A 16817-nucleotide genomic window follows, 5' to 3' on the forward strand; every position below is an offset into this window, starting at 1 on the left:
CCTCACTCCAAGGCACGAGCACCTAATCTGAATTGACAGTTCCATGAAATTCTGGAGGACTGCTGCAATGCTGGAGCAAGCATTCTGTTTCTTTGGATTAGACGCTAAAGCAAGGTCTGATATGTCCGCTCAGGCATACAAAGGAGATCTATTGCTGTTTAAAAAGGTTTGCTCAAGAGGAACAGGAAATGGAGGATCTCAGCCTAAAGAAGTCAAGTGTTCCCTTCAAAACTGAGGAAGATATGGGGAAATTGAAAAGAGTTGCTCAAAATCATGGAATAGAATCATAGAATCCCAACTGTGCAGAATAAAGAGTAAAGTACAGCACAGGAATAGGCCCTTCGGCCCTCTAAGCCTGTGCCGATCATGATGCCCTAACTAAACTACAAAAAAAAAACCTTCTGCCCTTAGTAAGTCCATATCCTCCTGTTCATATACCCACCCAGATATCTCTTAAATGTTACTAACGTGCCAGCTTCCACCACCTCCTCTGGCAGCGTGCTCCAGGCACCCACCTCTGTGTGAAAAACTTCCCCCGCGCATCTCCCTTCAACTTTCCCCCTCTCACCTTGAACTTGTGCCCCTTTGTAATTCACACTCCCACCCTGGGAAAAAGCCTCTGACTATCCACCCTGTCTACGACTCTCATAATTTTGTAGAGCTCTATCAGGTCTCCCCTCAGCCTCCACCTTTCCGGTGAAAACAAACTTAGTTTATTCAACCTCTCGTCATAGTCAACATCCCCGAGACCAGGCAACATCCTGGTGAACCTTCTTTGCAGTCTCTCCAAAGCTTCCATGCCTTTCTGTTGGTGGGGTGACCAAAACTGTATGCAATATTCCAAACATGGCCTTACCAAAGCTGTATATGATTTCCCAACTCTTGTACTCAATAAGGTGGCCATTTGGCCCATCGAGCCTGCACCATGACCATCTCATCCAGGCCCCAACCCTGTAACCCTACATTTTTATCCCACTAATTCCCCTGACATGAAGAGGCAATTTACCATGGCCTATCAGCTTAATTCAAACATCTTTGGACTGTGGGAGGAAACCGGAGCTGCCAGAGGAAACCCCATGTAGACATGGGGAGAATGTGCAAACGCCACACAGACAGTGACCCGAGGCCAGGTCCCTGGCGCTGTGAGGCAGCAGTGCTAACCGAGAAGGACGTTTTTTAAAAATAGAAAGGGTAAACAAAAGTTGTCAGAAGAGTCAGGAACCAGATAAGACAGAATTGAGGAAATTGGTGCAAGAGCCAGAGATAATGCACAACAGAATGATCTTTTTCCAGTGAATTTCTTTCTCTTAGCTGTCTCATCAGAAACCATAGCCTAGTTTATAAAGGAACAAGAATGAAAAGTTGAGTTGCAACTCCACAGTTCTTTGTTATGAAGCTAAAGAAAACTGACTACTCAGAAAGTTGCATCTATATAATAAACTACCAATGTCACATTGTTGATCACTTTACACAGAAAGAGTTTGGAAAAAGAGTTACTTTAAAAGTGTAGCTTATAGGCCTTGTCCATTACTCCAAGGGGAACAAAAGGATGGTTGGAATCAGTAGGTAGTTGGGCTGCAAATGTGCCATGTTTAGAAATAAGTCCTCATGGAGGATTAAATAATAAGTAATTTATTGATTGGTCTATGTAGTCAATGAACATCTCACTCCCATTGTGGTGGAACGTACCTGGACTTCTTCTTGAGTGCAAACTGTTAGGAAATAAAACAGGTTGCCAGCCACCCATTAGGCATTCCAGACTTTAGAAAATGGACACTGGACAAATAGTCCAGTAGCATGGGCCTGTGAAAAATAGGAGACGACAGAAAGAGGAGATAATCCCCCTAACTGCGGGACAGAGTAAAATAGAGATGAAGTATTCTGTTTTAAGTTTTGTATTTTTAAGTGGAGAACATGGTGGCACAATGGTTAGCACTGCTGTCTCACTGCGCCAGGGACCCGTGTTCGATTCCCGGCTTGGGTCACTGGCTGAATGGATCTGCACATTCTCGCCATATTTCCCTAGGCTTCCTCCAGGTGCTCTGGTTTCCTCCCACAGCCCGAAAGACGTGCTGGTTAGATGCATTGGCCGTGCTAAATTCTCACTCAGTGTACCCAAACAGGCGCCGGAGTGTGGCGACTAGGGGATGTTCACAGTAATTTCATTGCAGTGTTAATGTAAACCTACATGTCACACTACTAAATAAACGTTAAAACTTTTGAAAAGCAGCTTAACAGCATATTTAGTATTTTCACGATGTGGAGATGCCAGCATTGGATTTTGGTGGGCACACCAGGTTAAAGTCCAACAGGTTTATTTGGAATCATGAGCTTTCAGGGCGTTGCTCCTTCATCACCTGATGATGATCAGGTGAGGAAGCTCATGATTCTAAATAAACCTGTTGGGCTTTAACCTGGTGTTGTGAGACTTCTTACAGTATTTTCATGTGTTTGTATAAGATGCATCAATTAAACTGGGAGCATTCAGCTATCACCATTGTTCTGCGTGTTTGTCTTACTCTGAGACATTGCAGCTTGACGATTCAATTCATTGAGTGTTGACTCGATCTTATTTTCAAGAAGATTGAAGCAACAAAAGACAATGAGATCCAGTCCCGGTCACAAGGGAGTATTAAGGTTACACCCCTGGGTCCCAGAATTATTCAAGTGGATATCGGGCATTGTGAGTCAACTCCCATAGAAAGCAAGATACTTGAAACTGCTCAAGGTGGAGTGCGGAGGGAGTGGTGACTGATGCCACAGAGCTCAGGATGACATGTCAAAGCAGACCTGAATCTGTGACAAGGTATAAGCTCAATCGGTTGCTGAAGTTGTTGAATGCGCAGACTGAGCACGCGATACTCTCCAAGTGAAATGCAAAATGCATTCAAAATTAGCGTGGTAGCAGCTTAGCTCACAAGAATCAAAATGGCTATATGGCATTTCAATTTGACCTTCACTTTAAAGAACCAGTAAGCCTTGACTAAAGTTCATAAATACCACAGAGGGTTGTCTCCGCTGAAGGGAGAGGAATCTATTTTCCTTGTCAGGATTGCTCCAAAAGAATGATTGGTTTCCCAAAGCTGGCTATCCATGGCACTTCCGGGACACTCTTCCTAATACACAGTGGGCAGGATTGTACAGCCATGAAATCCCACCCAAGGTCAACAGACCTTTCACGTTCTGCCCCTCACCCTGCTCCGATTCCCGTGGCAGGCGATGTGGTAAAATTCCAGTGAATGTATCAGTGACAGCTTGCCAGCATGAAGTACGGCAGAGTGGTTAGCACTGCCACCTCACAGCACCAGGGACCTGGGTTCAATTTTAACCTTGAGTGGGGGTCAATTCTGACTGTGTGGAGTTTGCACTTTTTCCACGTGTCTGCGTGGGCTTCCTCCGAGTGTTCTGGTTTCCTCCCACAGTCCAAAGATGTGCACATTAGGTTTACTGGCCATGCTAAATTGACCCTAATGTCAGGGGGATTAGTAGGGTGAATATGTGGGGTTATGAGAATAGGACCTGGGTGGGTTTGTGGGTGGTGCAGGCTCAATGGGCTGAATGGCCTCCTTCTGCACTGTAGGGATTCTATGATGCCCCCCCCAAAGAAAAGTATATTTGTCTTTGTGTTGCAAACCTGATTTATTTGATTTTATTTATTATTGCCTCATGTATTGGTATGCAGCGAAAACTATTGTTTCTTGGGCACTATACAGACAAAGCATACCAATCATAGAGTACATAGGGGAGAAAGAAAGCAGAGGGTGTAGAATGTAGTGTTACAGTCACAGCTAGAGTGTAGAGAAAGATCAACTTACTGCGAGGTCAGTCCATTCAAAAATCTGACAGCGGCAGGGAAGAAGCTGTTCTTGAGTCGATTGGTACGTGACCTCAGACTTTTGTATCCTTTTCCCAACAGAAGAAGGTGGAAGAAAGACTGCGTGTGCTCCTTGATTATGCTAGCTGCTTTACCAAGCAGCGAGAAGTGTAGACAGAGTCAATGGATGGGAAGCCTCAAACAAGTTTCTAAGCTGCAAAGATGTTGGGCCAGTTTTCACCTAAGTTTCTGATGCAGATCAAGTCCCTTCCCAGGGACAGGCTCATCCCAATTTATGCGTCATGTACTATATTACAAACTTGCATACCTGATCTCTTAGTCTTTCCCATCTCTCAGTCTAAGGAGGCTTGGGGATGGAAATGAAAGTGAGAGGAAGGAAACTATTTTCTCAATGCTGCTCACAATGTATCATTTTGATCGATTTTTGCAAAAGGTCAGTTTAAAACGGTGCCCTTCAGGCTGATCCCTTCCTTCTCCCTAACTGTTTCGTTATTTCCTGCATTTTCGCCCTTTGATTTGAAAAGGTGCAATTAGAGCAAGCGACAACTTGCTCTAATACAAAACAGAAAAATGTTCTTGTCGTCTTGACAGATCAGCAGATGAAATAAAGGTTATACAATCTGCCTGACAGTACGGAGGAGCAGTAAAGAATCGTGCAGATCTCAGAATAATATATGTTTCGACGTGGTATAGCTGGGGAATATTAATGTTTTATTGCTATTCAAATTCTGGCCGCTTCCAACCAGTCTTCAACAATACATGCACTGAGTGAGTTCCTCCTGACAGAATTCGATTACAATTAAAACTTCAGCAGCCATGCCAAGCTTGTGCGTGGAGTTAAGCAATATGGAGAGTGAAGGAGTTGGTGGCGACCCCCATGCGAACTCAGAATATTGAGGCCCTCTGGCAAATAGCGCTGGTATAATTAAAGTCATAATAGGAATGATTTGACAATCCCATGTTCTGGGGGAGGGGTGCTTGGGTAGCCACGTTCACAGGAAGCATGAGCCAGCAGTGGGCTTTCAACACTGTAAGGGTGACACAGTGGTTAGCACTGCTGCCTCACAGCACCAGGGACCCGTGTCTATTCCCAGCTTGGGTCACTTTCTTGCGGAGTCTCCATATTCTCCCTGCATCTGCTTGAGTTTCCTCCATGTGCCCTTGTTTCCTCCCACAGTCCAAAGATGTGCTGGTTAGGAGGATTGGCCATGCTAAATTTTCTCTTAGTATCCCAAGGTGTTTAGGTTGGATGGATTGGCCATGCTGGACTGCCCCTTGGTGTTCAAAGCTGGGTAAGTGCACAGGGTTACAGGGATGGGGAGTAAGTGGAAAGTAGGCCTGGGAATGATGCTTTTTCGGAGAGTTAGTGTAGACTCAATAGGGCCAAAGGGCCTCCTCCTGTGCTATCGACATTCCACGGAACTGTAGCTTTAGCAACATACAATCCCAGAAAACATTGGATCTTGGAACAATTCCTAATGGATCCATCTCTGCAACTCTTTGAGGTTCCTCTTCTAATTCTGGCCTCTTGTGAATCTCCAATTTTAATCATCCCACCACTGGTGACCAAGCCATCAGTTGCCAAGGCTTCAAAGTCTGGAGTAATCTTCTTATACCTCTCTGCCTCCCTACCTCATTTTCCTCATGTAAGACACTCCTTAAAACCTGCCTCTTCCACCAAGCTTGTAAGCATCTGTCCTAATATCTCTTTATATGGCTTGGTGTCATATTTTGTTTTATTATGTTCCTGAGAAACACCTCAGAACATTTCATTACGTTAAAGATGCTAATAAATACAAATTGTGATATCACAACTGGAGATTTTCTTTGTATGATCAAGGAAAAGGAGGCTAGCATTTGGAAATGGAACAATCAGTGCCAGGTTAGGTACAGAATCAAAAACAAGCAGCACTACTGTACAAGTGGGATACTTCCATTCCTCATACTATGTCAACTAAATGTAGGCGATTGCTGGTCTACTGGAAAATTCCATACAGGTTTGTTTTTTAACTGTGAACTCATTCCACTAAAAGCTGTACTGAAATTAACCTAATTGACTTCACGTAGTACATACTGTGGTGAAGGGTTACATCCAATGTCTTAACCTCTCTTTCAGATACTTAATGCTCTGTTGTATAATTCCTGGATTTTCAGTTTATCCCTCTTACTCTTCTTGGCATTTCCTATGGCTTATTTTCCCCTCTAATTTTACTGGTTATCTTTCTATAACACTTGCTCTCCCCCTCCCCGCCCACCTCAGAAGAGGCAGGAATTATTTCATAACAGTTATTCACGCAATCATGGCATTTTTGAAAAGAGGCACAAAAATAAATATCTGCATTTATCTTTCACATTAAGAAGTCTCATAGCACCAGGTTAAAGTCCAACAGGTTTATTTGGAATCACGAGCTTTCGAAGCGCTGCTCCTTCATCAAGCGTGAGCAGCACTTCAAAAGCTCGTGATTCCAAATAAACCTATTGGACCTTAATGTGGTGTTGTAAGACTTCGTACTGTGCCCACCCCAGTCCAGTGCCAGCATCTCCACATCACCTTTATCCTTCACATCCATCTGACAACTCAAAGGTGCTTCATAGGCAATGAAGTACTTTCGAACTGTAGTCACTATTATAATGTGACAGCCAGTGTGTGCACAGCAAGATCCCACAAACACAAATGTGTTATTAATTAGATTGTGACGTTGACTGAGGCCAGCATTCCAATGATAACTTCCCTACTCTTTTTCCCCAAATAGTGCCGTGGGATCTCAATGTCCACCTGAGAGCACCACGAATTAACAACTCAACCAAAAGGCAGTACAAAACATCATACCTCACTGGGATTCGGCATCTCTACGCCAGGAACTTCCCTGATCGTCAAATCTGGATAAAAGCACCTCCTTGTGTGGCACTATACGATACAGATCGTGGGCTATCTCTGCTGAGTTAGCTCCTGCTGAGTCACCAGGAGTGCCAGTAAGGACACCAATTGGCTTCAAGTGGTCCAAAGTTGAGAGGAAAAATGATCAGCCAGCCCCTGCTAATAGTAGATATTGAGTAAGAACTGAATTGGGCTTGGCCGTGCTGTCCTTAACAATAGCCTGTCTCTAATGAAGAATTACTCCATTAGTGGAGACCTACTGGCACCTGTGGGACTGCACCTGAGGCAAATTCAGATTGGGAGAGAAAAGGCAGTAAACTAAAAAGCAAATTGGGAATGTTTCCGACTCTGGGAGTATTAAAAAAAGTAAACACGTTTTACTATTGTAATTTCGACATATTGAGCAAGACGTACTGCTGCTGTCATAAGTAAACAGCTCTGTTACTCTGGCCTGAACGTTTAGTTGAACAGGAAATACATGGCTTTAAATCCTGCCCACAAAAGACTCCTAAATGGACTTTATCACGTATCGATTTAGAACTATGATGAATAATCACATTTTCTTTTTTGGAGTAGGGAAAGGGGGCCGTGGGAATCGCGACTCTTTAGCCTGAGAAGGATTATAACATAGCTCCCACCTCCAATCCCCCGTCCCCACCCCCAAAACACACACACAAGCTGACCCCACAACATGAATCAATAGGACATCTGTCACTGCAGCCAACCTGCAAGCAGGGTGGAGGCAGGCAGGGCAAATCAGCATTAGGGTTGCAATGCTGCAACTGTTTAAAAATCGGAATCTAATGATTCAGAAAGGCGCAGCAGTCTCAGGAGGGGTTGCAAGTGCTGTAAAAGCAAGGAATGAGGCACAACCTTTGGATCCCAAGGCAGCACTTATAGGCATACAGGCAAATAAATCCCTATCATTTCAAGACTTAGACTTGGGCACAGGCATTCTCATGCATTAAAATATACCATGCACATTCACATACAGGCACACACGGGTGTGCAAATAGCCGCTCTGATTATGATCTGAAAGGCAGATCTCCTGGATCTGCAGCAGCAGAAACCAGCCTGACTTACCCTCTCTTGCGCTTCCCAGGCAGCTGACAGGGAGCTGCGCGCGGGGCCCGCCGGGAGTTGTAGTTTCCGGTCCCGCCTCCCCCGCAGCCTCGCGGCGGCGCCGGACTACAGCCCCCAGCAGGCACCGCGCCCGCCGCCACCTCATTGACTCCATTGGCCCCGGCCCCGCCGCGCCTCCTGCCAATCGCCGCTGGCCTTGTTGTGCCGTGCGGCTGACCGGGCAAGATGGCGGCGAGTTTGGCTTGAGGCGTTAGCGGCGCCCAGTTTGGGACTGAGTCAAGGAGAGGTTTCCAGGTAAAGCGCCTTCCAATACTGTTTGATCCACGTTAGCTTGCTTTGGGAAGGAGGGCTCGTCCTTGCAGCCTGGCGCCTCCTATCATAGTTAACCACAAAACTAACACCCACTGCACAGCTAATGGAGAGTTTGTTCCCCAAATACGGGCACCCCAACCACGGATATATTCATTGTACATTGGGATCCCAACCCAAACATAAATCAACTATAGACTGCCAGCCAAACCAAGGTTATATTCATTGTAGACTGGCACCCAAACCAATGATATATTCATTGTAGATTGCCGGCCAAATCAAGGATATATTCATTATAGACTGGCGCCCAAACCAAGGATACATTTATTGTAGATTGCTGCCCAAACCAAGGATACATTCATTGTAGATTGCTGTCCAAACAAGGATACATTCATTGTAGATTGCCATCCAAACCAAGACTATATTCATTGTAGACTGGCACCCAAACCAAAGTTATATTCATTGTAGACTGGCATCCAAACCAAGACTATATTCATTGTAGACTGGCACCCAAACCAAGGATATATTCATTGGAGACTGGCGTCCAAACCAAGGATACATTCATTGTAGATTGCTGCCCAAACCAAGGATATATTCATCGTAGATTGCCATCCAAACAAGGATATGTTCATTGTAGACTGCCACCCAAACCAAGGATACCTTCATTGTACACTGGCACCCAAATCAAAGATATATTCATTGTAGACTGGCACCCAAACCAAATATCTTCATTGCAGACTGGCACCCAAACCAAGGATACATTCATTGTAGACTGGCGCCCAAACCAAGGATATATTCGTTGTAGATTGCCGTCCAAACCAAGGATATATTCATGGTAGACTGGTGCCCAAACCAAGGATACATTCATTGTAGATTGCTGTCCAAACCAAGGATATATTCGTTGCAGATAGCCATCCAAACCAAGGATATCTTCATTGTACACTGGCACCCAAACCAAATATCTTCATTGCAGACTGCACCCAAACCAAGGACATATTCATTGTAGACTGGCGCCCAAACCAAGACAACTCACTATAGATTGGCACCCAGACCAAACATGTTCATTGTAGACTGGCACCCAAACCAAAGATAACTCATTATAAATTGGCCCAAGCATAAATCAACTATAGATTGCCACCCAAACCAAGGATATATATATTATATGTATATGACTCATTACAAACTGGCATCCCAAAACAGGGATAACTCATTATAGATTGGCATCCCAGCCCAAACATAAATCAACTATAGACTTGCACCTAAACCAAGGCTGTATAACTCATTACAAACTGTCATCCCATATCAAGGGTAACTTATAGACTGGCACCCAAATCAAGGATAACAGTAGACTTGCAGCCAAACCAAGGATTATATAACTCATTACAAACTGGCACCCCAAACAAGGATAACTCATGTATTGGCACTCCTCCCTAAGCATGAGTCAACTATTGACTGGCATCTCAGAACAAACATTGACTTGCCATACACTGACATCATAATCCAAGCATAACTGATCAGAAATTGGAACTCCCAGCTCATGGGGCATGGTGGCACAGTGGTTAGCATTGCTGCCTCACAGCGCCAGAGACCCAGGTTCGATTTCCAGCTTGGGTCACTGTCTGTGTGGAGTTTGCACGTCCTTCCCAAGTCTGCGTGGGTTTCCTCTGGATACTCTGGTTTCCTCCCATTGTCTGAAAGACGTGCTGATTAGGTGCATTGGCCGTGCTAAATTCTCCCTCAGTGTATCCGAACAGTGCCGGAGTGTGGTGAGTAGGGGAATTTTACAGTAACTTCATTGCAGTGTTAATGTAAGCCTTACTTGTGACAAATAAATAAACTTCATGAGTAATTAATTATAATTGAGCACTTTGCCTTCAGAAACTGGCACCTTAGTTCAAATGTAACTATAACTCATCATAGAATGCCTACGTTGCATAAGAAGGCCATTCAGTCCAACAATCCCACCCAGGGCCTACCCCCGCAACTCCACGCATTCACCCCACTAATTCTCCTGACACTAAGGGATAGTTTGCCATAGGCCAATCCACCTAAGGCACACATCTTTGGACTGTGGGAGGAAACTGGAATACTCGGAGGAAACCTCAGTCCTGAGTCGGAATTGAACCTGGGTTCCTGGCGCTGTAAGGCAGCAATGCTAACCACGATGCCCCCGTATCACCCCTAATCTTGCACTTCAAACCAAACATCACTCAAAACGAGATGCATCCAAAATCACAATTTGCCGTTGACTGGCAAAATAACTAAATGATAGCAAGCTATCCACCACCACCTAATATGATCAGCACACATTCCCTTCAGCTCCTTTAACCCATGTCATAGCTAAACATAGGCTGTCACACCAACCTAACAATCAATTGGTATGCCAGATGAATTCTACTGTTGCTATTTGTAGGTTGGCATGTTTATACTAAATTTTCCAATCGTTAACCATACCAATAAATTGCCTGAGATACAGGCCACCTTTAACATTAAAAAATGACCCGAGGCAAATCTTAGAAACATGACAGGCAAATGGATGTTGAGCCACAGAAACCAAACTTGGACCTGGGTTGAATTCCCAGCTGGGTCACTGTCTGCGTGTTGTTTGCACGTTCTCTCCATGTTTGTGTGGGTTTCCTCCGGTTTGCTCCCATGGTCCAAAGATGAGCAGATTAGATTGATTGGACATGCTAAATTAACCCTTAGTATCCCAGGATTTGATGGGATTAACAGGATAATTTAGCGGAGGTAGAGCCTGGGTGGGATTGTTGTTGCTGCTGCAAACTTGATGGATCGAATGGCCTCTTTCTGCACTGTAAGCTTTCTCTGGAAGGTGTGATTGAAGACTTGGTCAAAAAGGGGAGAGCTTTAATACAGGTGTGGTTGAGTGAGAGACCAACATTCTTTTAAGAGAAGTGTAGATGAACATTTTAAGCAGAGAAGGATAAAGTGCTACAGTGTAGGAATATACTGGTAAGATTGTTTCTGGATTGTTCAAGTGAATTATCACGTTGGGATGGTGGGCATGTGCTGCTGATTGAGTAAATATTAATGTTTCTATCTCTAACGTCTGTGATTAATAGCACAACCCAAGGATATATAGCTCAAAATGTGCTCTGCAGGTAAAACCAAAGTTTGGAAGGGGCGACGTTTCTAAGTACTGCTAGGTATTTTGATCAGTTAATTTGAAATAAACATTTCAGCAATCCACAGTTTAGTTTTAGTGAACCTGAAATCTGCATTAATAAGATGTTCTAATCTGGAATGTTTTAATCCTGACCAAATCACATTATACATTGTGACACACACAGCTATATTATTGCCAGGTTCCGTAATCATAATATTATTGTGTCCCTCAGGCATATTGATTGTTTTGATTGCATTGTCATAAGGTAATGACATTTCATGGGTTTTTTTTCCCTCCCTTTGCTGGTACCATGGCTGACAGATGAAGGTGGTGAACCTGAGGCAGGCCATTCTTCAGGCCTGGAAGGAACGATGGACAGACTATCAATGGGCCATAAACATGAAAAAGCTTTTCCCGAAGGGTCCCACGTGGGACCTCCTTGGACTGTCAGGTCAGAATCTCAACAGTGTGAAAACTATTTTTGGAAATGTGGTTGCTTGGCTGTTTAAAATTGAAAAATAACTGATGAGTCTTTATATCGTTTTAAAACAAATTTAATAAATAGCTCATTGTTTGGTTTCTTTAACCCTGTAACAATTTAATCTGGCTACTGATATGAAAAAAGACTAATCAGAAAACTGGAACTAAACTAACTAGGCAAATGAACAGAAGCAAAAACCTGTCTGCCTTTCTAGCAAAAAAAAATCTCCTTGAAACATTCTAGTCAGGTCAGGTACTGTCTGTGGAGAAAACACACAAATTAATGTTTTTCACGTCGATCCTCTTTCAAAACAACTTTCTAGCGGTTACGCTGTTAAGAATTGTACTCAATAGAACTGGAATGTGGTCTTTTTCTAGAATGGAGTTTCTAAGTCATAACTTCCTCACCAGTTTACTGCAGGCACCAACATGCTGAGTACACCAGCTGTCTGATTATTTTATTCAGGTGTCCATTGTCCGTGCACGGATCTAAACACTGAAATTCTGCAGTCTTTTTGACTGCGTCTTGTTGAGGCCTAACCTGATCCTAAGCTCAGCCGAGGTCCATATGCATCCACTGTAAGGCAGCTTCATTAGTTAGGAATTAAGAGCAGGAATCCAGATTGATTTCCTCCCTCCTCCCTAACTGAGGGGATCTGAGGCAAATTAAACCTTTTTAGTTACTGTTAGCAAGTGTAGCACAGTCCAAAATCAAACGTGAGACTTTTCTATCATGTAGCTCAGCGTAAGAATTGGTTTAACATAATCATTATAGGAGTAACTGCAATGTAATCAGGCTTCAGTTTGTTCTCTAATGGTTCAGTGCTGTGTTTTCGGCTGGATGAATGGCAACTTTCGTATTTGAGCTTGAAAAGCATCCACTGCTGGTTATAGTATTACAGGGTACCCAGTGCGCTTAAAGATTTTCTGAGTGCTTTTGTTTAACATGGAAATGACATGGCTGTGACCTTGTTTCATTTTTTTCCAGATCATCTCCTGGAACAGGCATTGGTCGGCCCATCACCCAATCCTCTGATTATGTCCTATTTGAAGTATGCCATTAGTTCACAGGTAATGTGACTTGAGCTCCCTAAATCAATGGTGCCCAGTGTGTGGGCTGTGAGTCATACGTGATTCCCAAACTCTCTATCATAATTGGACACTGGGGTCTCTGTCCAAAGTAAATTTGCTCATTAAAGTCACGGTTGTTCAACAATAGCTTTTGTGTTCATTAGGTTGAGTTTTGGCATTTCCTGTTTAAAATATCCAATGACATAATATTTTAGGGTAAACCAAATAAACTAATTCAACAAACTGAGGGATACATCGAAAGGCAGCCCCAGAAAGGGATCCCATTGACATTATAGATGTTCTTAGCTATGGCTTGCAACATTAATGGGCAAGTTAATATCAGTCTACAAATTCTTTTAAAAAAAGTGCACCATAGTGAAATGTAGGAATTGCATGAGTCTTGTTGCTTTCTTCGCTTGTTTCTGCAACGAACAATCTACCATCTGGGAGGCCTTTCCTTTATTAGTTGATTGTCAATATCTTGCACATTAATTGAAAAATCATTGAATCCCTAGGGTGCAGAAAAGGCCATTCTGCCCATCGAGGCTGCATCGACTCTCTGACAGTCAGTGTATTTTACCCCAGCCTATCCCTATAATCTCACACATTTACCATGACTGTTCCCATCTAGCCTACACATCTTGGGACAATGTCTAATCTACCTAACTTGTACATTTTATGTGGGAGGAAACCGGAGCACCCGGAGGAAACCCACGCAGACATGAGGAGAATGTGCAAACTCCACACAGTCACCCAAGGCCAGATTTGAACCCGGGTCCCTGGAACTTTGAGATAGCTTGCTACTGTGCCAAAAGATTTCACAGGAAACGGAAAGTAAAATCCAATTATAATCTTGTAAATTTCTCTTTCAATTTTATTCTCATCCATTTTATTTTAAATCATTTCCTTCTCATTTTGGTTCCACTAAACATAGCCAGCCTGCTATTTGAAACAAAATGTTTTGCAGCTGGTATGTGCTAGACAAGCATGAGTTTGATAACCTCTACTGAAGAGGAGACAATGAAGGGGCATCCAGAGGAATAAGTGTTGAGAGACTACCTGTTAATTCCAATATGATGTTGAAAGATTAATATCATAACTTCATTGTGTTCAGAAAAGCTATTATTCAGCCTCTCATTTTCTTCCACTTGCTTTTGCAGATGGTGTCTTATGCAAGTGTGATGTCTGCTATTGCAAAGGTCTGTATTTGAATAGTGGAGCAATTTTAGAATGCAGAAATCTGCTGGTACATCTGGTACCTGATTTCAGAGAATCTCTCTGGTTACACGGAGAGGCAATACTGTTCTTTCTGCTTTATCCTCTTGCTTTCTTTCACCCGACCTCTCACCCAACTCTCGCGCTCTGATGTGAAGACAGAATGTTAGCCGGCTAAACAAAATATCACTTGATCGGATTTTGGCAGCAGTACTATTTGGAAGTACTGTTAACCACTCTTGGAGCATTTGTTCAGAGATGCCTATCCAATGCAAGATGTGGTCTGTTTTTAATTACAGTAGTAAAATACCAAGAATGCAACTACGTGAACAGTGCCCAGCCACACCCGACATCAGTAAAGAGGCATATAATTTTCATTTAGAGAAAAGATGAGTCAAAGACATCCAGCACAGATTTGTGAAGGAAAATTGTGTATGACTAGCGCAGTTAAATTTTTTGAGAGGCAACATGGAAGGTTAGTGATAGTAGTGCATTTGATGTGGTCTGTATGGATTTTAGCAAGGCTTTTGACAAGGTCCCTCAAGGGAGACTGGTCACAAATAAGACCAAGGGCCCTATTTTACCATTTTGATTCTAAGTGCTGGGAGGACTTGAAACTGGGAGTGTTTCAGATCTGACTTTTAGACCCGTTCTCAGGCATCTCCAAACGCACTCTGCCTGAAAAATAGCAGTGATTCCGAATCGTGCTGCACAAGCCTGTTGGCAGGGCTTAACACACCTGAAATCCTGCAGCTCTGATTGGCGCCTCCAACTGCGTGCATTCAGGAAAAATAGATAGAATGTGGCTCCCCTACCACATTGCTCCCGGGCCAGATAATGCCTCCCCCAACCCCTACAGATACTGCCCCACCCCCACAACATTACTGACCACCTTATCCCCCCGCCCCCTCCACCATCCAGACCAATTGGGGGCCCCTCCCCCTACCAATCTCCGGCAGAGTGGCAGCGGAACCCCATTCTCCCTCACTGATCTCAGGCAGAGTGGCAGCGGAACCCCGTTCTCCCTCACTGATCTCAGGCAGAGTGGCAGCGGACCCTCCCTTTCGTCTCACTGATCTCAGGCAGAGTGGCACGGATCTCCCTTCTCTCTCACTGATTTCAGGCAGAATGGCAACAGACTCCCCTTCCCCCACCCCTCCCCAGAGGAAACCCAAGCAGTCACAGGGAGAACGTGCAAACTCCACATAGACAGTAATCCAAGCTATGGACGAGGGTCCCTGGCACTGTGAGGCAGCAGTGCTAATCGCTATGCCACTATGCTGCCCAAGAAAGTAAGGAACTATAGGTCAGTTAGCCTAACATCTGTCGTAGGGAAATTGCTACAGTGCATTATTAAGATGGTTCGTACAGCATACTTAGAAAATCATAAGGTGATCAGATAGAATCAACATGGTTTTATGAAAGGGAAGTTGTATCCAACTAATATAGCTTTCTGGGGAAGTAACAGATAAGATGGAGGAAAGGGAACCCATTGATAATGTGCACTTGGATTATCAAAAAGTATTTGATAAGATGCAACAGCAGAGGTTAGTACACAAAGTAAGAGCACATAGTGTAGGGGGTAGCATATTAACATAGATAAGGGATTGGTAGCTGCAGGTGCAGCAGATGATCAAGAAGGCGAGTGGGATGCTGGCCTTTATAGTGAGGGGGATAGAATATAAAAGCAGGGAGGTCTTGCTGCAACTGTACAGGGCACTGGTGAGGCCGCAGCTGGAGTACTGTGTGCAGTTTTGGTTGCCACACTTGCGCAAGGATATTTTGGCCTTGGAGGAAGTGCAGAGGAGGTTCACTAGGCTGATACGGGAGATGGGGGGGGCAGGGGTTAGACTATGAAGAGAGACTAAATAGACTGGGTCTGTACTCGTTGGAGTTTAGAAGGATGAGGGGGGATCTTATAGAGACGTATAAGATAATGAAAGGGATGGATAGGGTAGAGGTAGAGAGATTCTTCCTGCTCAGAAAGGACAGCAGGACTAGAGGGCACAGCCTCAAGATAAGGGAGCGGTGGGGGGGGGGGTAGTTTAGAACGAAGTTGAGGAGGAACTTCTTCACTCAAAGGATGGTGAATCTCTTGAATTCTCTGCCCGTTGAAGTGGTGGAGGCTACCTTGCTAAATATATTTAAGTCAGGGAATTAAGGGTTATGGGGAGAAAGCGGGAAAGTGGAACTGATCCACCAGATCAGCCGTGATCTTACTGAATGGCGGGGCGGGCTCGAAGGGCTAGATGGCCTACTCCTGCTTCTATTTCTTATGTTCTTATGGTAGCTAACAGCAAATAGAATGTAGAGCCAAATGGGTCTTTTTGAGTTAGTAAGCTATAACTAGTTAAGTGCCACAGGGATCAGCCAGAACCCTCAACTATTTACAATCTATATTGATGATTTGGATGAAGGAACTGAATGTATGGTAGCTATATTTGCAGATGGCACAAACACAGGTAGGAAAGTAAGTTGGCAAGAGAAGGGAGAGAGCCTACAAATATAGATAGGTTAAGTGATTTAGTAAATTGGCAAAGATTTGACAGTGGGGTATAAGGTGGGAAAATGTGCACTTGTCCACTTTGGCAAGAAGAAGAGAAAAGCGGTATAGCGAGATTGCAGCACTTGGTGGTAGAGAAGGATGTGGGTGTCCTGGTACAGGGATCATGCAAGTATAGCAAGGTTGTGCTTATTGCAGGGGGAATGGCATATAAAAGTAGGAAAGTTTTACTAGGCCGTGTTGAGACCACATCTGTGCCATTTGGTCTCCTTATTTGAAAATATTTAATTTTATCAGAAGCTGTTCACACAACATT

The 16817-nt window shown here is 43.9% G+C and overlaps 2 protein-coding genes across 2 annotated transcripts in view; one reads left to right on the plus strand and one right to left on the minus strand.

Annotated features, from left to right (window-relative positions):
• rapgefl1 (Rap guanine nucleotide exchange factor (GEF)-like 1) overlaps window positions 1-7826 on the minus strand; it is a 113357-nt gene extending 105531 nt beyond the window's left edge. Inside the window, exon 1 of the mRNA XM_080213687.1 lies at window positions 7797-7826. The gene's annotated coding sequence lies outside the window, so the exon portion shown is untranslated. The remainder of the gene's footprint in view (window positions 1-7796) is intronic.
• A 176-nt stretch (window positions 7827-8002) lies between these two features.
• med24 (mediator complex subunit 24) overlaps window positions 8003-16817 on the plus strand; it is a 65366-nt gene continuing 56551 nt past the window's right edge. The window contains exons 1-4 of the mRNA XM_080213393.1: window positions 8003-8090; window positions 11554-11683; window positions 12701-12783; window positions 13944-13982. Of these exons, the coding sequence (XP_080069519.1) occupies window positions 11554-11683; window positions 12701-12783; window positions 13944-13982 (252 nt within the window). The 5' untranslated portion in view covers window positions 8003-8090. The remainder of the gene's footprint in view (window positions 8091-11553; window positions 11684-12700; window positions 12784-13943; window positions 13983-16817) is intronic.

Source organism: Carcharhinus amblyrhynchos, chromosome 27, assembly GCF_965287045.1.
Source record: "Carcharhinus amblyrhynchos chromosome 27, sCarAmb.v2.hapA, whole genome shotgun sequence".
Lineage (NCBI taxonomy): Eukaryota > Metazoa > Chordata > Chondrichthyes > Carcharhiniformes > Carcharhinidae > Carcharhinus > Carcharhinus amblyrhynchos.